At 39.3% G+C, this 24,459-nt stretch overlaps 6 protein-coding genes across 6 annotated transcripts in view; 5 read left to right on the forward strand and 1 right to left on the reverse strand.

The window, feature by feature from the left end:
* The first annotated feature begins 2,213 nt into the window (after positions 1-2,213).
* On the forward strand, positions 2,214-7,818 carry LOC134176769 (ribosomal RNA processing protein 1 homolog B-like). Its single transcript, XM_062643429.1, has 14 exons — positions 2,214-2,338; positions 2,397-2,476; positions 2,548-2,605; positions 2,775-2,860; positions 2,929-2,990; positions 3,046-3,106; positions 3,633-3,704; positions 3,860-3,924; positions 3,991-4,087; positions 4,257-4,354; positions 4,430-4,733; positions 4,856-5,212; positions 7,125-7,200; positions 7,359-7,818. The coding sequence occupies exons 1-14, from the start codon at positions 2,221-2,223 to the stop codon at positions 7,553-7,555; spliced, it is 1,731 nt and encodes a 576-aa protein (XP_062499413.1). The 5' UTR covers positions 2,214-2,220; the 3' UTR covers positions 7,556-7,818.
* A 366-nt stretch (positions 7,819-8,184) lies between these two features.
* On the reverse strand, positions 8,185-9,697 carry LOC134177448 (DNA repair protein XRCC2-like). Its single transcript, XM_062644228.1, has 2 exons — positions 9,623-9,697; positions 8,185-9,188 (listed from the first exon to the last, which is right to left on the reverse strand). Exons 1-2 carry the CDS (start codon positions 9,659-9,661, stop codon positions 8,337-8,339), a joined length of 891 nt encoding a protein of 296 aa, XP_062500212.1. The 5' UTR covers positions 9,662-9,697; the 3' UTR covers positions 8,185-8,336.
* A 39-nt stretch (positions 9,698-9,736) lies between these two features.
* On the forward strand, positions 9,737-17,592 carry LOC134177056 (rap1 GTPase-activating protein 1-like). Its single transcript, XM_062643758.1, has 14 exons — positions 9,737-10,549; positions 12,243-12,686; positions 12,989-13,060; positions 13,124-13,210; positions 13,270-13,403; positions 14,507-14,625; positions 14,691-14,742; positions 14,931-15,312; positions 15,594-15,776; positions 15,834-15,902; positions 16,183-16,287; positions 16,347-16,404; positions 16,855-16,934; positions 16,994-17,592. The coding sequence occupies exons 1-14, from the start codon at positions 9,947-9,949 to the stop codon at positions 17,408-17,410; spliced, it is 2,805 nt and encodes a 934-aa protein (XP_062499742.1). The 5' UTR covers positions 9,737-9,946; the 3' UTR covers positions 17,411-17,592.
* An 88-nt stretch (positions 17,593-17,680) lies between these two features.
* Positions 17,681-21,800, forward strand: LOC134177059 (uncharacterized). Its single transcript, XM_062643762.1, has 10 exons — positions 17,681-17,816; positions 17,869-18,018; positions 18,154-18,213; positions 18,641-18,745; positions 18,798-18,869; positions 19,201-19,617; positions 20,126-20,229; positions 20,703-21,043; positions 21,402-21,462; positions 21,528-21,800. The coding sequence occupies exons 1-9, from the start codon at positions 17,700-17,702 to the stop codon at positions 21,458-21,460; spliced, it is 1,425 nt and encodes a 474-aa protein (XP_062499746.1). The 5' UTR covers positions 17,681-17,699; the 3' UTR covers positions 21,461-21,462; positions 21,528-21,800.
* Positions 21,801-21,805: 5 nt separating this feature from the next.
* Positions 21,806-24,459, forward strand: part of LOC134177057 (beta-secretase 1-like) — a 17,012-nt gene continuing 14,358 nt past the window's right edge. Inside the window, exons 1-3 of the mRNA XM_062643759.1 lie at positions 21,806-21,969; positions 22,025-22,113; positions 23,794-24,010. Of these exons, the coding sequence (XP_062499743.1) occupies positions 21,826-21,969; positions 22,025-22,113; positions 23,794-24,010 (450 nt within the window). The 5' untranslated portion in view covers positions 21,806-21,825. The remainder of the gene's footprint in view (positions 21,970-22,024; positions 22,114-23,793; positions 24,011-24,459) is intronic.
* Positions 24,047-24,459, forward strand: part of LOC134177058 (NADH-ubiquinone oxidoreductase chain 5-like) — a 1,866-nt gene continuing 1,453 nt past the window's right edge. Inside the window, exon 1 of the mRNA XM_062643760.1 lies at positions 24,047-24,459. This exon is cut by the window's right edge and continues 1,453 nt beyond it. Within this exon, the coding sequence (XP_062499744.1) occupies positions 24,052-24,459 (408 nt within the window). The 5' untranslated portion in view covers positions 24,047-24,051.

The raw sequence follows: 24,459 nt of genomic DNA on the forward strand, positions 1-24,459 counted from the left end.
TATTATTAAATTTTTAAAAAACTAGACTTTAGATTTGCTTTTATTTATTTAGATTTACTATACCTAATTAGTATGTGTGTTGTACTCAACCAGATCAGTCTGGTTTGTAAAGTCTATTACAAGTACTGGTAGCAAACCCTGCTTCAGAAGTACTTAGACCATTACGGCTGTCTAGAAAGAAGACATGACTTTACGAAGGATCCGAGTAGATCCCAGAAGCACTGTTTTCTGTAAGTGCTGCAGGTTGTGATGACCTGGAATAATGTCCAGCCACCATGCAATACCTGTGTGCACTGTACCCAACACTCCCAACACCACTGGAATCACCAGTGTTCGACACTGCCACATGTGGCTTACTTCCACCTGCAAGTCACTGTATTTCGTCAACTTCTCAGCATGTTTCCTGGCAATGTTGCATTGAGCAGGACAGCTGATATCAATAAGAAGACTACTGTTTGTCTTCTTATTTCTGAGACAGATGTCTGAACGATTGTCTTTGATCTTCTTGGCAGTGGAGATGGTGGTATCCCACATTATAGTAATGTCATCCGTCTCCACAAGCCTATCAGGATGATGCCGATACCATCTGCTCTCCACTGGAACCCCAAAATGGCAACAAACATCCCAGTGAATGATGGAGGCCACCTGATTGTGTCGATCAGTGTAGTCCATCGATGCCAAAGCACTACAGCCTGTCACAATGTGGTCGCCTGTTTCCAGGCCTACACTGCACATGGCAAGTAGGACTGACATCACGATGTAGAATCTTGCGCTCATAGTACCGAGTCCAAAGCGCTTGGTCTTGAGCAGCAACAACCAGTCCCTCAGTTGCAGCAGGAAGATTTGCTGCCTTTAGCCATCCGCAGGTCTCTTTCATGTTCACAGGCGGTTGCTCAGTGAGACAGCAATACTGCCCATGCATAGGCTCCCCGCTCCAGGACCGCACACGAAGAGAACTGCAATACGTACGGTAATGTCTCACATCTGTTTCAGGTGCTTGCTCGAAGCCACCTTCAACCGAGATGGATGCATTCCTGTGTAAGCTCTGCGACTTGTCGTCCGAAGCAAAACTCCTCCGCAGCTGTGCAGTAAAGTGACAAGCCATGCGCTTGATCGAGTGTGAAGATTTTCCAGAGTCACACTCCCGTATCATCTGTATGAAAGGATCAGAACTGTCAGCAAGGTAACAGTTCAGCCTCACAATACAAGGTTGATATGTCGACTCAATCTGTTGTAACTCCCTACCCTCATCATTGCAAGGAGCGTCTGTCGATCAAGCCGCTGCAGGTCTGTGCACCCCCAATGAATGACGCCAAAACTGTAAGTGAGAACCGGTAGTGCAAACCCATTGATGGCTAGAATCTTGTTCTGACCATACAACTCAGTCCAGAGAACCACCTTCACTCTGCGGAAGTACTCACAACAGAGTCTCTCCCGCATCATGCTGTGCTGAATACCGTTACTCTCATCTACACCCAAGTACTTGTAGACTTGACCCGGTTCCAGACAGTTGATGGTGTCCGTTTTTCCTACCGTCACTCCAGAGTTGTGTCCAGATAGCCTGCCGTTGACAAAGTGTGCAACAGCACATTTGTCCAGACCAAACTTCATCTGAATGTCATCAGAGAAGGTACGAACCGTGTGCAACAACCCATCCAACTGATCAGAGTTTCTGCCATACAGCTTCAGATCGTCCATGTAAAGTAGATGACTGATGAGCTGACGTTTGGCAGTCTCACCATGCCCAGTGGTCATCGGTAGCTGTAACCGGTTCTGTTCAACTCCTTACTCAGAGGATTGAGAGCCATACAGAAGAGAAGTGGAGAAAGTGAGTCACCTTGGAAAATACTCCTCCTGATCTGCATAAGCCTTGTCTTGATCGTACTGTTCCCGCAGAAAGCACCATGATGTCCTCCAACTCTATTAATATTAGTATGTAACAATTAATTAATTGATTATTTATTTATTTATATATTGTCGTTTACTGTTATGCAAGCGGCACTTTGCTTCGAACTTCAACACCTAAATAGCAACAAATATTAATTAATGTTAATAGTAATTAATTAAAGTTAATAATAATTAATTAAAGTTAATAATAATCAAATAATTGAAGTTAATAATAATAATTAATTAAACTTAAAAATAATAATTAATTAATTAAAGTTAATTCAACTACCGGAAGTGCACACTCTTATCCGGGTATTCGAACCAGGCACTCACATGAATTCACGGGAGGTTGAATTTGCGCGCCAACTTGCGTCGAACGAAAAGAAGACGAGGGACAAATGTGTGAAGAAACTGACAACCTGGCTACACTACCGATCGTCGCAACCGTCCGGTTCGCACGTCGTCACACAATTTCGAATTACGCCTTTGCAAAGACATTTATCGTCTAGGTTTCGAAGAGAATGACATGATGAAGCTGTGGAAAGGTCTTTTTTATTGTATGTGGATGTCGGACAAGCCGTTAGTGCAGGTAAGGCAGGAAATTGATATTAACCAGTAGAGTGACGTCATCAGTGAATTAGAATCTGACTGTATGTGTAGGAGGAATTGGCTACAAACATATCCAAGCTAATTCACAGTTTTTCTCGGACAGAATCGGGTGAGAATTGGCAATTACTGATGCCTTGGATACCAGACCGTGTGTAGCGGAGATGCGTGGGTGGGTTCTATGGTCACATGACCCAAATGTGTATTGATTTCATTAGATTTTAAATTATATTAGTTTATATAAGTTTGAATTATTATGATTTATATAAATTTTTGAACAGCATTCAAGTTTATTGAGACGTTTTTTGGGACAATTCGGCGTGAGTGGGAGGGGCTTGATCGACTGAGACTGGACAAGTATTACTTGGTGATCATCATGTTGTGTCATGTCTGTAGAATTAGTGTTTTGATAATTTGATTTTTGGCGTTTCTTAGTTGATTCAAAGTGTTGTACGGGAATGTTTTTGTTTGCTAAAGACGAATAAATGGAAAGAGAGGTTGGTAGGGATGTTAGTAATTGTTTGTGCTTTCTTGTTGAGCTTTGATGTTTAGTGTTGTTGGAGACTTGGCTGCTGTTATTGATAGAGGCGTTCTTAGTTGTGCTGACTGTGTGGTAAAGACGTTGATTTAGTATATCAGTCTATGTGCTTGTTTGTCTGTCTGTCTGTTTGTCTGTCTGTTTGTCTGTCTGTTTGTCTGTCTGTCTGTCTGTCTGTTTGTCCTTTTGTCTGTTTGTCTGTCTGACTGTGTCTGTCTGACTGTTGTCTGTCTGTTTGTTTGTCTGTCTATCTGTCTGTTTGTTTGTTCGTGTGTCTGTCTGTCTGTCTGTCTATTTGTATGTTTTTTTTGTATTTCTGTCTGTCTGTCTGTCTGTCTATTTGTCTGTCTTTTTGTTTGTCTGTCTTCTGTCTTCTGTCTGTCTGTCTGTCAAATAACATTTATTTCAAACATTTATCTATAATACAATGCTAGCAAGGTAACTATGTAAAGTTCCGTCTGTCTGTCTGTCTGTCTGTCTGTCCATTTGATTTATATTTGTCTGTTGTCTATTTGTTTGTATGTCTCTATTTGAATGACTGTTCATAGTTATCATTTTATAATTAGCAGAGTTATTCAGATTAATCATATATCATTTATAGCAAGCCGATGGTATCAGAACACACGTGGTGGAAAAATTCATTCTAGAACTCGTTCCTTTAGCAGACGAGAAGGTATCACTGCTTTGTCTGGTTTCCACAGTACGTTTGTATCTGCAGTCAGTGTGTTGTGTATCTGTCTGTTTTGTAGTCCATTTGTCCTTGTGTTTTTATCTTTGTTGTTGTCTACTTAACAATATCCATTGTTTTGAACTGCTTGTTTGTCTCAGTTATCTCCAGATGCTCTCAACATTCTCTTGCAGCCGTTGTGTCTCTTTGCAGGAAGGGCCGAGAAGTGAGATTTCATATATTATTGTGTTGTACTTTGTGTTGCTAGTGTGTCTACTTGTATTAATTGCAGGTTTGGTGATGTGATGAGTTTTGTTAAGACGGTTTTGGATCCACTGATTGACAGACCGTCAGTACATGATCGCTATGTTGGAGATGTTACACTGCAGGTGAGATCATTGTAACTGCTACTGTGTGTGTGTGTGTGTGTGTGTGTGTGTGTGTGTGTGTGTGTGTGTGTGTGTGTGTGTGTGTGTGTGTGCGTGCATGTGTGTGTGTGTGTGTGTGTGCATGCGTGCGTGCGTGTGTGTTTGGCTGTCATCATTCTGTTTATTTCAGGTTGATCATAACAAAGTAGCTGAGATGCTCTTCTCTGTGGCAGCTAATCAGAAAACGCGGGGAAAGAATCGACAGAAACTTTTCCAAATGAAGCGAAAGTAAACACAAACGCTGCCATCTACTCAGCATGTTTTGTGGTTGCATGTGACAGTTCGTGATGTTCTTCTCATCAGGTTTGTTGCTCGACATGAAAAGGCAGTCAGAGATGAGGCTGCTCATGTGAAAAGGCAAGACGAGAGCATGGAAATGGAGAACGCGAATGACAGTTCGGTGACATCAAGTGAAAATGTGACAAACGTAGGGAGTAATGAGTCCGACGAATGTGAAACGACTTTGGAAGACGAAGAGTGTGAGACGAAGGTGAAGAAATCGGGTAAGAGAAATAGAAGGAAAGGAAAGCGGAAAGGAACTCCATTTTGTTGGGGGAAAGTACCTGCAGGTGAAAATGATGAAACAAGTTTGAGTGAACACGATCAGGTTAGGCATTAAATGTACGTATTACCAGAAGATGCATCTCTTGGGTAGTCGGATGTATTGAGAGATGCATCCTTCCTATACAGTATGTTACTCTAATTGATGTTTTAAATGTTTCTTGTTAGGATAGCAGCCTCGTGTCAGACTCCAGTTCAGACAGTACTGTGACGTTTAAATTCAATCGTGACTTACAGTCAAATGTACAATCACCGTCATCAGTGTTGGTATCGACACCAAAGGCCAAACTGGATTTCAGTGATGTTGCCAATTCGTCGGATCTAATCAATGAGGAAAGTGCCTCATGGTACAATGATAGGATAAGAAGAGCTAGGGAGAGATGGAGACAACGTCAAGAGTTCGAGGTGTTAGCAAGAAGCGTACGTGCTGTGAGTGAAAACAGACGAGGACTTAGAGCAGCAAGGAAAATGAGTATTGAACATTGGAATGATGTTATGTCGGACGGAGATGAGAAGGCGGAGAAGGTAGTGAGTTTTGTACTGGAGAAAGGAAGTTGCGTGTAGGGAACTGGTGGAAATGCTTAGTGAGATGCAGAGGCGTGTTAGACAGGCAGAAAACCAGGCTGTCAGACAAGACAAACAGACAGTACAGACCGACAAATGGACTTACAAATGTACATACATACGTTTGTACAGACATTTATTATTATTTATGTCATGCTCAACCAGATCAGTCTGGTTTGTAAAGTCTATCACAAGTACCGGAAGCAAACCCTGCTTCAGAAGTACTTAGACCATCACGGCTGTCTAGAAAGAAGACATGACTTTACGAAGGATCCGAGTAGATCCCAGAAGCACTGTTTTTATTATTATTGAGAGTTGTTACGACTTCTAGAACTATAACAATCTAAATCATTTGCGCTAAAACGTCCAGCTAGAGAAGGCTACAAACAGTCATGTAATTGTAAACTCTGGTTTATAATTCTAACAAAAGGTTTCTAGAATGTTTCAAAAGGTGCACCAGACCTTTTTACGAACCAACTGGTTTTAATTTGACATCGCAGATGCCACTGAAAGCTGGCCATTATTGCAAGGGGGAGGGTTTTCCTTTTTACTCAGTATGTTGTTATCAGAGTAGTGAAAAATTGTCTGAGATTTTCGGTTGCCTGCATTAGATCCAAAGGTTGGTGACTTGTAGGTGGATGTAAGGATAGAGAGTTTAGCAAAACATGATTTTTGTAGAACTTTTTTCCATAGAGGGCAGTCATTGAAAGCATGGTCGATAGTGTCGTTTGGTTGGTGACAGGCTGGACAAACATGTGTTGTGGCAAGTTTTGCTGTGTAAAGAATTGCATTGGTTGGGAGAAGAATTTCCAGGCTATGTTCCATTGCAGAGGAGTCATGTATAAATGAAGTTTCCACCGTGAAAGCCATTGTTCGTACATACATACATACATTTATACATACGTTTGTACATACATACATACATTTGTACATACGTACATTTGTACATACGTACATTTGTACATACGTATATTTGTACATACGTACATTTGTACATACGTACATTTGTACATACATACAATGTATGTACGTACATTTGTACATACATACGTACATACTGTAATGCATACTTTTGTGTGTACATACATTTTTAATATATGCATACATAAAGACAGACAGACAGACTGATGGGCAGCCAGACAGTCTGCCAACTGATCAGACCGAGAGACTGACATTGTTTGCCAGATGTGCATGCTTGTTTGGTGTGTAACTGCCTACTATTTTCTATTCATTCTCATGCAGTCTGCCCACACAGGTTTGTTTATTTTTTTCTAATTATTCAATGTAAACGTCCATGTGTTAAGACAAACTTTACTTCTGTGTTTTTTGCTTAAGTTGACAAATAGTGTGTGCATGGCAACGTTGCTAGAGGCCACACATAACAGAGAGTTATCGACGCAGTCACTATCATCAATGAGTAACAACTTGATATAACAGTAGAGTGGCTCACTGATAACCAGTAGGTTGTGTCTTACGAGTGTGTGATCGAAGTTGAGTAGATATGATGAGATAGATTGATTGATGATATGACAATCAGTGGGAGGTAACTGTGAGGAATTAATAATCATGCTGGTAGACTTACTGTCTGTGCCCGAGCTTTTCTTTCTTGGAATTTTGCTGGCTTTCACAGGATTTTGTTTATTTTGCGTTCGGGTGAATTGCTTACTTTTCTGTGATTGATGATTAATTATTGATGTTGGTGGTTGCTATTTCTGGTTGAGTGTGTGTGTGTGTGTGTGTGTGTGTGTGTGTGTGTGTGTGTGTGTGTGTGTGTGTGTGTGTGTGTGTGTGTGTGTGTGTGTGTGTGTGTGTGTGTGTGTGTGTGTGTGTGTGTGTGTGTATTTGTGTCAATGTGTGTTTGTTTTGCTTGCAGTGTGATGAAGTAGCTGATAGACATGAAGCCAAGAAGAAGAGAGTCAGTTTTGCATCCACAGAAGTCCAAGTGCAAGGTTAGTTGCAGTAACACATGGACAGGTTAGTTGTAGTTACACATGGACACACACACACACACACACACACACACACACACACACACTCACACACACACTGACAGACACACTCCACACACACTGGTGACTGTATGACCAGGTTTTGTTTATGTTTGTAGAATTTAGAAAGAACACGTTTGTGAGTTCCAGTCAAAGTCACGATGGCACGAGAATGCCACACAAAGGTGTCCTCAAGACATCCCCTTCCTCTGCATCTCCTTCCAGTTGTACTCTTCCATTAATGAAACATCCACGAAGGACTAAAATGACGATGAACGTGAGAGGAAATCTGAAGAAGACGGCAGACTCCGTTTGAACTGCTATATCATGCATACACAGATTCTCTTTGCTGCCGTCTGTATGTGTACGAGATGTAACACTGACTGAAGCTTATGTACAGTGGACACACTTTTCACTCTAGCTACACTGTAACTTTTGATGTGTACTTTCTCAACATATATGTATGGCTTTGTGACAGGATGGCAGTAGTTGAGGTCTAAAAGATCTTATGTGGACACAATCCTATAAAAAGCAACTTGTTTTCTTTCAGGTATTCCTGTGTGTGACATAGCAATACAGTAAAAAAATTACTGTCTGACCTTTGCCACATTTGTTGAGAAAACAAAAGCTACAATTTCATTCATTGCTTCTATGATCTGTAAACCCTGTCTTTTCTTACATGTCATCTCTACTAGACAGTTCAATGAGATCCTCCTTTTTTCTGATTGTGGGACATTTCAGTCACTTTATGGTATTGAAAATAACTCAAGACTTTCCATCTAGATTATAAAGGCAATTAGGACTGAATTTGAGACTTCTGTCTCAACGTCCAGAATTGCAGGTAATTCTGGCATGTGAATGGTTAATGCAACCTTTACATTTCAGCAGCACTGCACTTAGAGAACGTTTTCTGTTGACTAAGATAGTTTGTGTTGTTGTTGGGTTGTAATATTTTTTGTTTCTTTTAATTTGCACCATGTTTATGTGTGCAACACAGATATTTATCATAATATATACATAAACTAATGACTATGGATCTAAAAGCTTGCTATAAACTTACTGTTTACACCACGAAAATAGAAGATACAGACTTCCAGTCAACTGAACACGACTCCCATTGATTCAATAGAGAACGTTCTTGCTGTTGGTGGTGCTCTGTTTGATATCAACCAACTTTTGTAAATCCATTTTTCTCCACTAGTCCACAAGAGTGTGCCTATGTCACTCTTACATGTGCTTTCTTTACTGTCTAAGTCAGACTGTTGATCCACACGTGACATTTCTCTTACGAACATGAATTTGTGTCGAATAAACTTCTGCCATTGTTGAGACATGAAACTCTGGGTGGGATCGTCTCGATTTCTCCCAATTGCACCTGCAAACATTCCTCGCGTTGCAAACACAGCAAGACTGTAGTTGAACACGAGACTTTTCAATGTGCTAACAAGCCTTCGTTGATGAAGTTCTTGTTCACTTAGTGATTCCCCAAGAGACGATCTATTTTGCCAATAAAATGCCGAGATGCTGTCGATCATAATGCAGCAGATTTCCGGTTTCTTTGGAAGAATTGCTTTGAGAGATTCCGTTGTCTCTACCAACTGAATGCTGCTATGGCAACGGAAATAATATAAACGAGACAGACAGTCTCGAATTATTTTTTCTCGATTTTCTACGCAAACAGAAACGTTAGAGAAGAGACGATGCTCAAGTATCTGAACGAGCCGAATGATTGAGAAATGACAATCTGTGTCGATAAAGATGACGCATTGCTTGTGTTGTGGGACGATGCATCCTGCTAATATGTTGAGTAGCATTTCACTCTTGCCTGTTCCTTCGTTACCAAAGAACTCCACAACATCGCCACCGTGGATCCTTCCTTCCGGTAGATCACAGAACAGAGGAGAGGTGAGACTGTTGATACAATGTTTTGCTCCCAAACGTGCAAACAGCTAATCAAGTAATGCCACAAATTTCAAAAATAAAAAATGATAATAATGATCTAATAATAATTTATTTTAATTAATAATTTATTGAACAAAATAATTATTATTTCTATTATATGATTTCCTTCACCTGCACAAAACTTATTTTAGCTTGCCTGAATAATAAAAATATAAAAATGATAATAAAATTGAAAGATGCATCCCTCTAATTAATACAAACAATTTATTTTAATTAATAATTATATATAAAATATGATCAATATTTACGTGCTGCCACATGGATGTGTATGTGTGTGTGTGTGTGTGTGTATATATATATATATATATATATGTATTATTAAAAATGATATTATTGAGTTATTTTAGTTTGTCTGCCATAGTCATAAATATCCATACAACACTGTAACTATTCATACAACACTGTATTTTGAGTCTCTCACCTGTGCAGCTGTCTCACAACGATGCGCTCGAGTTGACATCAGTCAAGCTCTTAACGCGCGTGAGCATGTTCGCCCCGCCTACCCTTCTGTGGGTTTGCGGACGCGTAGGGACTTCATTGCCGCTTTGTTTCTGATCGAGTCAAGACGGTTGGGTCACACCTCAGCTTATTTTGTGGCTGGTAAGCAATTTGTGGCTTCAAACAGCTTATTTGGTGATCTGACGTCTCTCTGTTCGCATCTCATCGTCACTGGCTGAGATTTTCGAGACATTTCATTCGTTCCATTGTCGAGGAAGTAGTATACGTGTTGACGTTGTTGTTGAAGATGTCTTCTCATCATTCGGATGAAGATATGGTGAGTCTGCTACGAGGATTCAAGGAGCGCGCCGTTGCCCAGCGATTCGATCCTCCGTGGTCTGCCAAGAGACTGTCGGCTAACTTTGTCACTTCGTTGCCGAGGGGAGAGGTACTGAGCGACACGCTGAAAAGACGCAGAGAAAGGGCAGCTGCGTCGAGCGGCTGCAGCTTCATTAGCTCAACTTCCGGTTACAGAATAGAGGCCGGAAGTGAGACGTCATCATCCAGTCGAGGCGCTGCCTTTGAAATCGAGGAGTGCAACGAAGACATCTACGAACGTTATTTCTATGGAAAAGATCATTGGAATTTCTATACCACAGAACCGGACATCGGGCCAGTTGTTTTGTCGCTGAAACAAGAAGTCTGCATATCGCGCGAGCACTTCCGGTTGATAGTGCGAACTCCTTCTTCCTTTCTTCACGGACAAATTCCCGCGTCATCGCTATCAGCTAATAGGTACAGTAAAGAGGATGTCGTTACAGCTCTGTCGAAGGAATTTGGTTTTGTGGGGACATTCAAACAAGCTTCCAATTTTCGGTCATTCTCTGAGGAGATACTCAAGATGGATAAGGTGGGCGATGATAATTGCCATTGTACATGTTTGTGTAACAACCAGACATGCCGACATGCATGTTACTCGATTACCTGATCGTTTTTTGCTCCTTTAGCATCATCATCAACAGGAAACTCTAATGTTGCCTCGTTGTTGGGCTAGACAAGTTCAGTAGAGACATATTGCATACTGACTAACTGACTATGAACGGAGGGGTGGCATTGGTAGCTGTTGGTAATGTGGCTAACACTTGGGCAGCTAACTAACTAGGTAAGGTAGGCAGCAAGGAAGCTAGCAAGGTTGGAGGAAGGTGGAAGGATGAGGTTGAAAGCAAACTTGTTTGTAAACTTATCTTAATTAATGAACATTTAATTATTACAGCTGGACTGCGGGCTATTGCCCTTTGGTGAAGGTTTTGTTAATGAATCCACCACAAGCAGTTCCTATTTCATGCTTTGAAACTTGGTGTGACTTAATTAAGTTATGGATTTCTAGCTCTGCAAAAGCCTACTTGATTTATTATTCAACAAGTGAAACAAGGAGAAGTTCTCAACACATTTTGAATTTATTTTAGAAAGTTTGTTGAGGATGTTAGGAAGTTTGAGGTCTGACCTTTTGAGGAAGTTTGTGTGTTGATTTCTATACAATATGACCACAGTTTGTCTGTAGTCAGCTGGAGGTTTTTTCACACATAAACACACCAGAATGCAGGAAGTCTGTAGTGAATCACAACTATTAAGCCATTTTTGATGTAGAAACTTGACCTTGTAGCTTAATTCCTACCTTTCCAAGATGATAATTTCTAAACATATTTTAAGTCTATCTTTAGAAAGTTTGTTGATGATGTTAAGAAGATCTCACTAGGTTTGAGGTCTGACCTCTGTTATGAAGAAGTTGTTAGGTTTTGGTTTTTATAGAGGTACAACCAGTGAGCACAGTCTGTTTGTCTTCAGGTGACTCTTTTCACATGAAAAACAGTCACCTGAAACTACAAAAAATGTTAGTTTAATATTTACTTTTTGATGTGATTATTGATTATAGAACATTGTCATGAGAGTTTGTTTGGTCTTGCTATTGACTTTGTGTATAGTCATTTTTTGTTATAAGATCTAAGGTGTGTGTTGGTGTATGAGCATGTAAATTTGATCTTTTGATCTTTGTAGGGTTCCTATTGTTTAGACTTAGTGAAGGTCCAGTTAGTTTACGTGTTTATGCAAAGGTCTATCAGATGTAAATACTTGAGTTCACTGTTGAACATCTGACCCTTTGCTTGGTTACAGTTGGCTGCTGAGTGGTAGGAATTTTGGAATGAGGTTAGGGATGATGTCTGAAGAGGTGTAGTTCTCGAATAGAACAGTCTAATGTATTGAGGGATGCATTGCTATAATGCAATAGTCTAATGTATTATGAGATGCATCTCTCTAATACAATAGTCTAGTGTATTGTGAGATTCACCCTTCCAGTACATTGTGAGATGCATCTCTCCAATACAATGGGCTAGTGTATAGTGAGATGCATCCCTCCAATTCAATAGTCTAGTGTATTGTGAGATGGATCCCTCCAATACAATAGTCTAGTTTATTGTGAGATGCATTCCTCCAATGCAATAGTCAGTTTAATGTATTGAGGGATGCATTGCTCTTCTCAGTAGAGATGTATTATAGGATGACTCTCTGCTCTCACTTGACAGAATTTTTTGCAACGTTTGCAGGGTTTTCTGAAGAAAGATTTAAAAATCGGTGTCATCTACATGAAAGATGGGCAGACAACGGAAGATGAAATATTTGGCAACAACGAAGGCAGTCCAGCCTTTAACAACTTTCTAGACATTCTTGGAGACAAAATCAAATTGAAAGGTTTTACACACTTTCGGGGAGGTTTGGATACGAAGAGTGAACAGACGGGAGATGAGTCTGTGTATACGGAATGGAGACAACATCGGATCATGTACCACGTCTCCACACTCCTTCCGAATGCCATCACAAGCAAGGAACAGCTGATACAGAGGAAGAGACACATTGGGAATGACATTGTGTGTGTTGTATTTGTCGATGGAAATGAGGCAGCGTTTGATCCCACGTCGATTCGATCGCACTTTCTACATACGTTTGTTGTTGTTAAACCCATTTGGGATGACGGGCGAAGGAAATATAAGGTTGGTGTTTGGATGACATCATTACCTGTTTGTCTGTTGTCTGTGTGTCTGTCTGTTTGTCTGTCTGTTTGTTTTTCTGTCTGTGTGTCTGTTTGTCTGTCTGTGTGTCTGTTTGTCTGTCTGCTTGTCTGTCTGTTTGTCTGTCTATTATTTTGTCTGTTTGTTTGTTTGTCTGTTTGTCTGTCTGTTTGTCTGTCTATTTGCTTGTCTGTCTATCTGTTTATATGTTTATCTATATCTTTGTTTGACTGTTTGTGTTGTCACATCATGAATATCTAGATAATTAACACTTGATGTTATAGGTTGGTGTTGTGTCACGAGAAGGTGTTCCTTCTTATCCACCTAAACTATCGAATCAAGATACATTTGAACATGTAAGTTCAACATAATTTATTCCAACCGCCAACTTTACCCAAGTGCTCACCTTGTGTGTTTAGGATGATTATTTCAGAGAGTTTTTACTCACAAAATTTATCAATGCAGAACGTGCTTGTCTTCATTCCTCGAAGTTTGCTGGTTTGCAGGTGATTGGGACGATTTGGTTTCATCATGATTTCATTTTGAATTCGATTTGTTTCATTAGGAAAGAACTCTTTGTCAGATGATGTCGAATCTTATACTTGCTAGTGAGGAGGCCGAGAGTCAAGCTGGAGGAAGTTTAAGTATTGAAGATAGAATGTTGAGGCGAGCAAGTTGGCTGCCAGTGGGTTGTGTGAGGTGAGCTACATGTTTGCTAGTGTCAATGACAAGAGCACAAGCATGTGTACTCAGTGTTCTTCTCAGGATCTTTTTTCTTACCACTAATGATGTTTATTGTATTGCTTCAAGTTTGTTTTCTGTTTGTTGTTTGTCTGTTTATGTGTCTGTCTGTCTGTTTGTGTGGGTGTCTGTCTGTTTGTGTGTATGTATGTCTGTGTGTCTGTGTGTCTGTCTACGTGTCTGTCTGTTTATTTGTTGGTATGTTTGTCTGTCTGTTTGTGTGTTTGTCTGTCTGTTTGTATGTCTGTTTGTCTGTCTGTTTGTATGTCTGTTTGTCTGTCTGTCTGTCTGTTAATTTTATTTATTGAAACACAAACTGTACGTTACATTTCTAACACCAAATGCAAACAATCTACTGAGTTCAGCTTTAGTTTAATGCAAGCTACTTTGATAGTCTCTATTGTGTATGTTCTCATCTACTTCTTCATGTAAGACACGTGTCAGCTTGTGGAGGATGACTTTAGCGTTACATCGTTGTAATATTATTGAGAATTTTTTCCTCCAAAAACCTCTAAAGTCAGCTTCATTTGTATAGCCTTCAATGTCTCTTGATCTTCTGGCTAGTTTGTTTAAATAGTTGGTAGCTTCTGATCCCCATGTTCCAAAATGTTCAAATACCAGGGGAGTGAAATTGAGGCTTTTGATGTATTGCCAGCAAGTTGTTGTTTTTCATATTTGATCATCTTTCTTTCCTTCCTTCTTGCTGCAGCAAAACCTTCCTCTAAAGCTGCCTGCTATAAAGTGTCTTGGCTGAAAGGATGAGCCATAGCTACATCAAGGTCATAGCTACACCCAGAGTCGTACACACTGTCTGGTTGTCTGACTGTCTGTTTGTCTGTCTATCTGTGTGTCTGTCTGTTTATTTGTCTGTCTGTTTGTTTATTTGTCTGTCTGTTTGTTTATTTGTCTGTCTGTTTGTCTGCCTACCTGTCTGTCTGTATGTCTGTTTGTTTGTGTGTTTGTCTGTCTGTTTGTCTGTCTGTTTATTTGTCTGTCTTTTTGTCTGTGTCTGTCTGTTTGTTTGTCTGTCTATTTTGGTTATATTTTGTTGTTCTTGTTAGGCCTTCCAGTCCTTTTCGTGATTCTCGACAAGAGAGACTTGAACATGTCGATCGTCTGTCTACTGATCTGCAGGCTGCTTTTCACGACAAGGAATTATGTGATGTGATGTTTGTTGTAGGTAAGATGACAGCAGGTGTTTTGTGTTGTCTCTTTGTTGTAGTTTCTGTGTGTGTGTGTTTTAAGGCAATCACACTCCAGTCTATGGAATCAAAGCAGTACTGACTGCAAGAAGCAAGTCAGTGTGTGTGTGTGTGTGTGTGTGTGTGTGTGTGTGTGTGTGTGTGTGCACGTGTGTGTGTGTGTGTGTGTGTGTGTGCGTGTGTGCGTGTGTGTGTGTGTGTGTGTGTGCGTGCATGCGTGCATGTGTGTGTGAGCGTGCATATACATTATTATTCCATGGTGTAATAATCCTTGTTTATTCAGAGTGTTGAAAGACATGTTTCTTCACTCCCCGGCATCGTCTCCATTATCCATATCTCAAAATCGTCGTTTGAGGCGGAAATCTTCCAGCCCAGTTCCTGGCAGATTACACTCTACTTATGGGATAGAGACAAAAGAGAAGAGAGTAACTGTTGTGAGGTCAAAAACTCCACCAACTTCTCCTCCTACTAGTGGCTCAGACATGGAGGGACAAAAGAAAGAAAAGAAAGGATTGAAGCAGAAAATAAAGGCAAAGTTTCAACGTAATACGTCTCGTAGCTCGGGAATGAATGTGACGTTGGTGCATGTGGAGAGCAAGGAAGATAGTGAACCGGAAGCTGCTGTTTTGTCACAGTCAAGCAAAACTATTGAAGGGAAGGAAGTGGTAAGTGCAGAGTGTTAATGGGTAGGTGGCATGGCTAGTTGATGGACAGGCAGACAAACAGATGGACAGACAGATAGACAGACAAACAGACAAACAGATGGACAGACAGATAGACAGACAAACAGAAAGACAAACAGATGGACAGACAGATAGACAAACAAACAGACAGACAAACAGATGGACAGACAGATAGACAGACAGACTGTTGGTCATACACAAAGGTGCACACATTGTGTTATTATTTGCTTTCATTTCTAATGACTTCCATATTTGTGTTTCAGATCTATGTATGTGGTTTTGATGTCACTGAATTCTCTTACGTCATTGAGTATCTTCACACCGGCTGCTGTCACATGACTGCATCATCTCTTCCAGGGCTTGTATCATTAGCTGAATATCTGGAGCTTACAGACTTACAACAGGCTTGTTTTGACAGACTGAGTGACATGATCAGTCATGACACAGTAAGATGGTGGACTTGGTGTGGTGTTTATCAGTTGGTATTGTAGTTGGTGTTCTAGGTGTGTAAGGTGTTGATGAACCTTGGAAAATATTTACATTTTGAATCAACAGAAAGTTTGTTTGAAAGGGTGAGAGATTGAGATTGTAATGAATGGGGAATGGGGAGAACAGAGGAGTGGATAGATAAGAAGATGAATGTCAGAGAGACAAAAACAGAGGATGGACAGACAGACAAACAGACAGACTGATGGAGAGACAGATGGACAGACAGACAAACAGACCGACAGTTGGACAGACAGACAAACAGACAGACAGATGGACAGACAGACAGACAGTTGGACAGATGGACAGACTGACAAGTTATTGTCTACAGGGTTGCTTGTAGTATCTCATGTTTATATTTTCTAGGTTTGTGAGTTTGTTGATGATCATCCTAATGAGTTTTTTGATAATTCTGAGATATTACGCCTTCCTAAAAACATTATTCAAAGGGTTGTGGAGAGAGACGTGGATGTAATGTTGGTTAACGTTGTTGAGCTGGCAAGTGGTGTAATGTGAATGTTGATATATAGATCCAAGAGATTGTGAAGTTTACAACGTGTCTAGCATGGGGAGAAGCTAACTGTCATCGTAAGTCAGTTATGAAGTCTAATGTATTGTGAGATGCATCTGTCCAATACAATAGTCTAGTGTATTGCGAAATGCATCTGTCCAATACAATAGTCTAGTGTATTGCGAAATGCATCTGTCCAATACAATAGTCCAGTGTATTGTGAGATGCATCCCTCCAATACAATAGTCTAATGTATTGTGAGATGCATCCCTCTAATACAATAGTCTCGTGTATTGTGAGATGCATCCCTCCAATACAATAGTCTAATGTATTGTGAGATGCATCACTTCAATACAGTAGTTTAGTGTATTGTGAGATGCAGCCCTCCAATACAATAGTCTAATAATATATTGAGAGATGCATCTTTTCAATACAATTCTAAATTGTGTAAAGATGTATTTTTCTATTACGACATCTTATTACTTAACAACTAAGGTAACGTATTGAGTAATGTTTATGTTCCATAGCTGCGGACGTAAAAGATGAAGTGAGCAGTCTTGTAGCAAACATTCGTTTGTTTCTTATCTCTCCTGTTGACCTCATCAAGGTATCAATATGAACACGATGTTATACACATAGACAACACAATGATGTCTTTCTTTATAGATTGTTGCTCCTTCTGGAACTGTCTCAAGTGAGCAGATCATGATGGCTCTAGCTTATCATGCAGATCCTAAGTCAATAGAAGGCAGTACATTAGAGAGATCAGCATTAAAAACAAAGATGGAACGGGAGTCGAAAGTACATGCTGAATTGTCCAAGAAACCGGAAGTCGTCTTGCGAAGACACCAAAGGAATTATACGTTTGACACAGACAGTACTCCTTCTATCATCAGCACAGACTCTCGCACAAGCAGTGGATCTGATGTGAATCAACAAAATTCAGAACGGTTTGGTTCGCCCATCGAGGCAGAACAAGACAGAAAGATTGGAGACGAGAGCAACATGGACGTCAATTTGGCATCAAGGGGAGTTCGTGAAAACAGTATTGCTACAGAAACAGAATGTATAACAGCACTATAGTTATGAACTTTAAGATTTATTTGTGTTGAGTTATGAAGAGAAAAGTAGAGATGTTGATATTAATAAACTTAATTAAGTGACAATATTATTTAATTGTATGGTATGTGATCTGATGTGCAGAGCATATGATGATGTTAATAGTCACGATGTTATATTTAATTTTTGTATATTTCTCTAGTGAACATATATAGTAGCTGCATTGTTGCACATTACCACAAGTGTTTTGCGCAGAGGTCTGGACTCGCGAAGACTACCCGCTCAGCTAGCGCGCTAAGACAGATCAGTTGCGATGTCTGCAAGGGAAATCAGCGCTCCGGAGCTGTTTCAATCTTATATATCTCGACATGAACAAACGAAAGCGTTTTCGGAATTAGGCAAATCGGCTTCTAGACCGTCCAATGCGATGGTTAATATTTGCGTGGGCGGGACCGCACGATATTTGAATTTTTTTCTCACAGTTGAAGGCGAATTTAGAAGAATTACGACGGTCGAAAATAGAAGACATGAATAGCAAACGTTTAGAAGCGTTCAGGAAAGCTGTAAGCAATCGTGTGAAGAGATTAGAAAAAATGAAACAAAACGAAGAGAAGAAACAGGCAGAGCGATGTGTAAGATTGTTGGTGTGAATTGCGTGCGTATAATAGCGATTGTCATTTTTATGTTTACGTTTTCCGAGCATCAGATTTTATTATCCGGTTTGGGACTCCGAGGCCCTGCTGTTGTAGTGTTTGTGTATGTGACAGGTTGACGGTGAACGGCAAGCTTTGGAACAGAGCTGTGTTGCTAGACAAAAACTGTTACAGGTATCTGATTTGGTAAAATCAATAAATTATAAAAAAATTAAATTAAATTATGTGTACAGTACAGTACCAATGAAATTTGTTGATATAAATTAAGTTGTTTACATGTTTTCAATAATTTATTTATATTTAAATTTGGTAGTAGTGTGTTAAACTGTATAAATGCCAGTTGGTGTGAATACTGCATCGTGCGTGGCTGTTTAAAATAAAATAATAAAATAAAATACATAAATTAATAAAAAAATTATATATATATATATATATATATATATATATATATATATATATATATATATATATATATATATATATATATACATGTACTTACCAACAGAATGAAGATTTGCCTTTGCATTTTATTTTTTGTAGCTCTATGAAAAAAGCAATAATTATTATTGATGATAATGATGATAATGATGATGTATTTTAGACTGACAGTCGTGTCAATTGTAATCGATTGTCATCACAACCAAAGGCATCACGTCTGAGAGATGGCAATGAAAGTTGCATCGTGTTTATGGATGCAGTGGAGGCAGTAAGCTGTGTAGACATTTTGAGTTGTTCGTCTTAATTCGTTTGCCTTGTAGAATCACGGATCTTCAACACAAGCTAGAGAAACGTTGTTGTCCAGAAGAACAAATGTGACACAAGAAAAGATGGTTAAATGTTATTATTATTATTATTATTAAAGTGGGTTTGTACATGATGCAATATAATTGTGTGTGTGTGTGTGTGTGTGTGTGTGTGTGTGTGTGTGTGTGTGTGTGTGTGTGTGTGTGTGTGTGTGTGTGTGTGTGTGTGTGTGTGTGTGCATGCGTGTGTAAGTGTGTGTGTGCATGCGTGTGTGAGTGTGTGTGCACATGTGTGTGTGTGTTTGTGTGTGTGTGTGTGTGTGTGTGTGTGTGTGTGTGTGTGTGTGTGTGTGTGTGTGGTGTGTGTGTGTGTGTCCCTATCCATATTGATAAATCAGTGTTACATTTTGTTGTGTAGTGTGAATTGCCTGGTGGTCTATGGAAGGAACACATTTCTCCGAGTTTGTCACATGATGTCAAGAGACGTGAGGACGATGCTGTTGAACGACGTGATGATGATGATGTCATAGAAAGTTGTGATGATGACGTCATTAAAAGACGTGAAGAGTATGTTATTGAAGGTCACAATGATGATATGGATTCACATCAAGACAGTGACTCTTCGAGTTGTGAGGATCATGTGCGTGACAAAGGAATGTTGGACGTAGAAGGTGGTAAGATGAAGGTCAAATTTCAAGACGACGTGGAAGTTATACGAAACGAGACGAGTAGTGGATGTGATAATGAGAGTGATGGTGAAATTTGTGATCATTTGGAGAGAGTCAGAAGGAATGCCGTGTGCGCATATCAACAGAAAGAGCTTACAAAGAAAGAGGTGCTGTAATCTATTGCTCATGTGTTGGTCTGTCTGTTTTCTATCTTATGTTGCTCGATATTTGATTGTTTGTTTAGTGTTTTTATGTGTTTCTTTGTGTTTTTTGTTTGTTTGTTTATGTGTTTGTTTATGTGTTTTGTTTGTTTGTTTGTTTTTGTCTGTTGATATTTTTTGTTTGTTTATATCTTTTTGTTTGTTTGTTTATGTCTTTTTGTTTGTTTGTTTATGTGTTTTTTGTGTTGATATTTGTTTATGTGTTTTTTGTGTTGATATTTGTTTGTTTGGTTATGTCTTTTTGTTGTTTGTTTATGTGTTTTGTTTGTTTGTTTATGTGTTTGTGTGTTGATATTTGTTTGTTTGTTTGTTTAGTGTTTGTTTATAAGTTCTGTATGTTGACATTTGTTTGTTTGTTTATGTGTTTGTGTGTTGATATTTGTTTGTTTTTGTTTGTTTGTTTATGTGTGACCATCTCTCTGCTTGTTTCATTGTTGTTGACTTTTGTGGTTAGGCTTGCAGTCAGTTAGTGGCAGTTCGTCGGCTGTTTATGAGTCTGGAACGAGAGCAAGTGCAAGAGCGACGGAAACTCCTTAGACACAAACAGCACGTTGAGAGGTGAGTTTGCATGGAAATGGAACTTGCTTATAAGCAGTGGCAGAACGTACATTTTAATATGCCAGTCACGGGCAGGCAGACAGACAGACAGATGGACAGGCAGACAGATGGACAGGTGAACAGTCAGACAGATGGACAGGCAGACAGTTGGACAGGCACACAGATGGACAGGCAGACAGATGGACAGTCAGACAGGCAGACAGTTGGACAGTTGGACAGGCAGACAAATGGACAGGCAGACAGTTGGACAGGCAGACAGATGGACAGGTGGACAGTCAGACAGGTGGACAGTCAGACAGATGGACAGTCAGACAGGCAGACAGTTGGACAGTCAGACAGGCAGACAGATGGACAAAGAATGATATGCAGAATAGTGAACAAAAACCCGAGAACAGAATTTGGAAATTACAAGCAACGCTTGTCACGTATTTGTCTCCCAAATTTCATAATTCTCGTCTTGTTTAATATTATAGACTAAAATGTGCGAAAGAGGATTCTCGTAATGTTGCAGAGCGTCATCTATGGGAGCTAACGGCACCGCGAGATCAACTAACTGGCCAACTTGTCACTCTAGTTGAAGAACGTGAGAGGAAGGAGGACGGAAATGTGAAGCGTGTGCTCACGAGGAGACAACAACATTTGGAGAAAATGAAAGACAACATGAGGTTTATCGAGGCATTGCAGGCTCAACTGAAGGAAAAATTGAAACACCAACGTGTTGATTTACCTTCGTTGTGTGGCTGTGCTCCATCGTTTTGGGATTGTCATCCTCTAACGTGTGCAAACAATTGTGTGTTCTACAGAAATCCTCAAGGTTGGTTGACACCTTGCATTTGATCTTTAGTTATTTGTTAATTAATTAATTAGTAATTAGGGTAGACGAAGCAGTGTAAAGGTGGAGCGATCTAACGCGCTTTAATAAAGGGGATAATTTAATTGAAGGACAAGCAGGCACACACACGCACACACACACATGCACACAGTGACACACACACTCACACACACACACACACACACACACACACACACACACAGTGACACACACACACACACACACACACACACACACACACACACACACACACACACAGTGACACACACACACACACACACACACACACACACACACACACACACACACACACACAACTGTTATTTGTTTGTGTCTGCAGCATATGCAAGAGCAGTGACATCTCTCCTTGAATCGTTGGACATTCCACATTATAAATAAAAGTATTTACTAATTACAATTAATATCAATTTTTAAATTAATTGTATGTATCAATTGTGTTTTCTAGGGAAAGTTGTTGCACTAACTAATACCTCGTGTAGAGTTCATGTATCTTGTCTGTGTGTGTCAGCACTCGAACTGGCAAACATCGACTAGCTACATGAGTGTGATAGGTGATAGTGGTGATTGCGTATTTTGTGGTACATGTTACTCAGGACACTACAAACAACTTTATTAATAGAAAATTAATGAGCAATTCACATTTGCTTAGCGTGCGTTATGCAGTAAGTTATTCAGTTTTAGCGTGCGCTACGCAATAGGTTGTTCAGTCACTAAACATCTGCCGAGCATGCGTGGTCGTTGGTATGGTTTTCCTTTGGGTACTTTGCGTTGCCGTTTTTGTGACGAACGGGCACGCTACGCGCCGTCGTATCGCATCGCCGAACTTGCGAGGAACGCCGGGAAAAGGTTACCTTCTTCAGATGTCGTTGGGAACGCCCGAACAAGACGTCAGTGAATGGTGTGATGTGTAGTGTCCCGGATGTTGATAGTGATGTATTGTAGGTGTTTGTGCTGGTGGATACTGGAAGTAGTAACTTTGCCGTTGCTGCTGCTGACGTGGAGCTAATCACTCAATATTTTCATACTAAGAGGTAACGTTTTCGAGGTTTTTCTATCTGTCTGTGTGGCAGAAATAAATAAATATTAGTTAACTAATTAATTGATATTATAATACATAAATAAATAAATATTAGTTAATTAATTAATTGATATTATAATATATAAATTAATTAATATTAGTTCATTAATTAATTGATATTATAATATATAAATTAATAATATTAGTTAATTAATTAATATTGTTAATTAATTGATATTATAATTGTGGTGAAACCCTTTCTACGTGTACTGTACTGTGTTGAGATGTGTGTGATGGTATCTACTGTCGGTATCTACTGACTTGCCAGAAATAACTTTGATGTTGAGCCAATCGCAGACACGATGGTTTGTGATGTCATAATGCAGGTGTAAGTGTAATATCTGTAGGGCTCTCCAGATTGCTGCACGGCACACCTTTCTCACATGACTAATAAGAGAATGTGCAAACAAGCTTGAGCTTCTAGAGATGGCTTGATGACTGCAGCCAAAAATGCAACTAAATGTGAGAACACGTCACTTTTACAAAGAAATTTATGTTAGCACTCTATCCATGTTCTTCGCAACGTCCAAATGCGCTCGTCCAAGTACAGTTGTGAATGAACTATTCGTAGCTTGATTTGAAGCGGACAAATTTACAGGTAAAATTCTTTGCTAGAGTATCTACAAACGGCAGGAGTATACACACAATAACGTGGTTTGCGTTCTGCGTTGCAGAGATGTATGTACAAATAGGTTTGTGTCTACTTAAGCTTCAAATTTCTACATACATTGTTGTTAGCTGAAGCATTAAGAGAGGAAGATGTTCACAACTGATTGCTGCACACCATGGGTGCATGGGACTACTGCACATATTGTTATTATTTGTTGCTTCCGGCTATGCAATAACGTGAAAAACTAAATAACTTACATAGTCTGCGGTTGGGCAGGTGCTTAATCAAATATCATCATTCATCAGCTGTCTAGACGCAATAATTTGTAATTAATCTTGACTTTAGCATGAATTTTTAGCGTGTGTTGTACGGTAATTTTCTTTACACTAATCTTGGCGTCCCACGTTTCAGTGGAGGTTTAGCTTAATTAACTAAGCTGTTGGGAGGAACTAAATCTACATAACTAGGAAGCTTACAACACCTTGCTACGTCAATCATGGTGTAAACCACATACTTTGTAAACGGCATATCCTGCGTGATACCATGCAACAGTCTATCATGCTTTGTTGCGGGTGTTTAGCTATAGCAAAGAGCTCGAATTTCACAACTTCACCTTTCCACCTTGGTTGAATCATCATTTATTGTTCAGCTGAAACGTGAGTGAGCATCATAGAAAGATGCCATGAAAGAAATGTGTGCGCTTTTGACTTTACGTATCAGACTGAAATGAATATTTCTATAATAAATTTGGTACTTCTATGACAGAATATTGGATAATTGAACGTTGCATTTGGATAATTGAATGCAAAATAGTACTTTAACATTAATATTAACTAAATAGTTTTACAAAGATTGTCTGTTCTATACTTGGACAGTGATTTTTATAAAAATAAAAATAAATTAGTAAATAATTAATTAATTAATGTTATAATATAAAATGGAATGAAGGGAAATTTAAATATTGTGGGTGTGGTTCAAGCTCAAGATTCAATTTAAAATTTCTATTTCTCTTTTTGCTGCAAGATCATCAACGTATGTAAACTACAACTCAACCGTACACTCTGAATACACAGTCGGCTCTTGGACTGGGGAACTAGCAAGTGAAGTTGTGTCATCTCCATGGATACCTGGAGGACCAATCAGGGTCGATGTGGTAGCTATAACTGAATCACATCAGGTGTTTCACAGATATCACCCGATGCAAGGCATTTTGGGACTGGCATACAAGACAGGGGCGAAGGTAGGGGTGTTTATGTGTTAGGGTGATGATGAAGTGACGAGATGACTTCTGTGTATGTTGATGTGCTTGTTTGTTTGTTTGTTTGTTTGTTTGTTTGTGTGTTTATTTGTGTATTTATTTGTTTGTGTTTATTTGTGTGTTCATTTGTTCATTTGTGTTTATTTGTTTGTTTGTTTGTTTGTTTGTGTGTTTATTTGTGTGTTTATTTGTTCATTTGTGTGTTTATTTGTTCATTTGTGTGTTTATTTGTTTGTTTGTTTGTTTGTGTGTTTATTTGTGTGTTTATTTGTTTATTTGTGTGTTTATTTGTTTGTTTGTTTGTTTGTGTGTTTATTTGTGTGTTTATTTGTGTGTTTGTTTGTTTGTTTGTTTGTGTTTATTTGTGTGTTTATTTGTTTATTTGTGTATTTATTTGTTTGTTTGTTTGTGTGTTTATTTGTTTATTTGTG

This window comes from Corticium candelabrum, chromosome 3, assembly GCF_963422355.1.
Source record: "Corticium candelabrum chromosome 3, ooCorCand1.1, whole genome shotgun sequence".
NCBI lineage: Eukaryota > Metazoa > Porifera > Homoscleromorpha > Homosclerophorida > Plakinidae > Corticium > Corticium candelabrum.

Excerpts from the sequence above, each read along its gene's own strand:
- LOC134176769 (XM_062643429.1), top strand. The coding sequence starts at position 2,221 with ATGAATTCACGGGAGGTTGAATTTGCGCGCCAACTTGCGTCGAACGAA. Across the intron at positions 2,861-2,928 it reads GACTGGACAAGTATTACTTG|TTGATTCAAAGTGTTGTACG; the intron begins GTGATCATCATG and ends GGCGTTTCTTAG. Across the intron at positions 4,088-4,256 it reads TTGGAGATGTTACACTGCAG|GTTGATCATAACAAAGTAGC; the intron begins GTGAGATCATTG and ends TGTTTATTTCAG.
- LOC134177448 (XM_062644228.1), bottom strand. The coding sequence starts at position 9,661 with ATGTCAACTCGAGCGCATCGTTGTGAGACAGCTGCACAG. Across the intron at positions 9,189-9,622 it reads GTTGTGAGACAGCTGCACAG|CTGTTTGCACGTTTGGGAGC; the intron begins GTGAGAGACTCA and ends TTACTTGATTAG.
- LOC134177056 (XM_062643758.1), top strand. The coding sequence starts at position 9,947 with ATGTCTTCTCATCATTCGGATGAAGATATGGTGAGTCTGCTACGAGGA. Across the intron at positions 12,687-12,988 it reads ACGGGCGAAGGAAATATAAG|GTTGGTGTTGTGTCACGAGA; the intron begins GTTGGTGTTTGG and ends TTGATGTTATAG. Across the intron at positions 16,935-16,993 it reads CTCCTGTTGACCTCATCAAG|ATTGTTGCTCCTTCTGGAAC; the intron begins GTATCAATATGA and ends CTTTCTTTATAG.
- LOC134177059 (XM_062643762.1), top strand. The coding sequence starts at position 17,700 with ATGTCTGCAAGGGAAATCAGCGCTCCGGAGCTGTTTCAATCTTATATA. Across the intron at positions 19,618-20,125 it reads AAGAGCTTACAAAGAAAGAG|GCTTGCAGTCAGTTAGTGGC; the intron begins GTGCTGTAATCT and ends TTTTGTGGTTAG. Across the intron at positions 20,230-20,702 it reads CACAAACAGCACGTTGAGAG|ACTAAAATGTGCGAAAGAGG; the intron begins GTGAGTTTGCAT and ends TTAATATTATAG.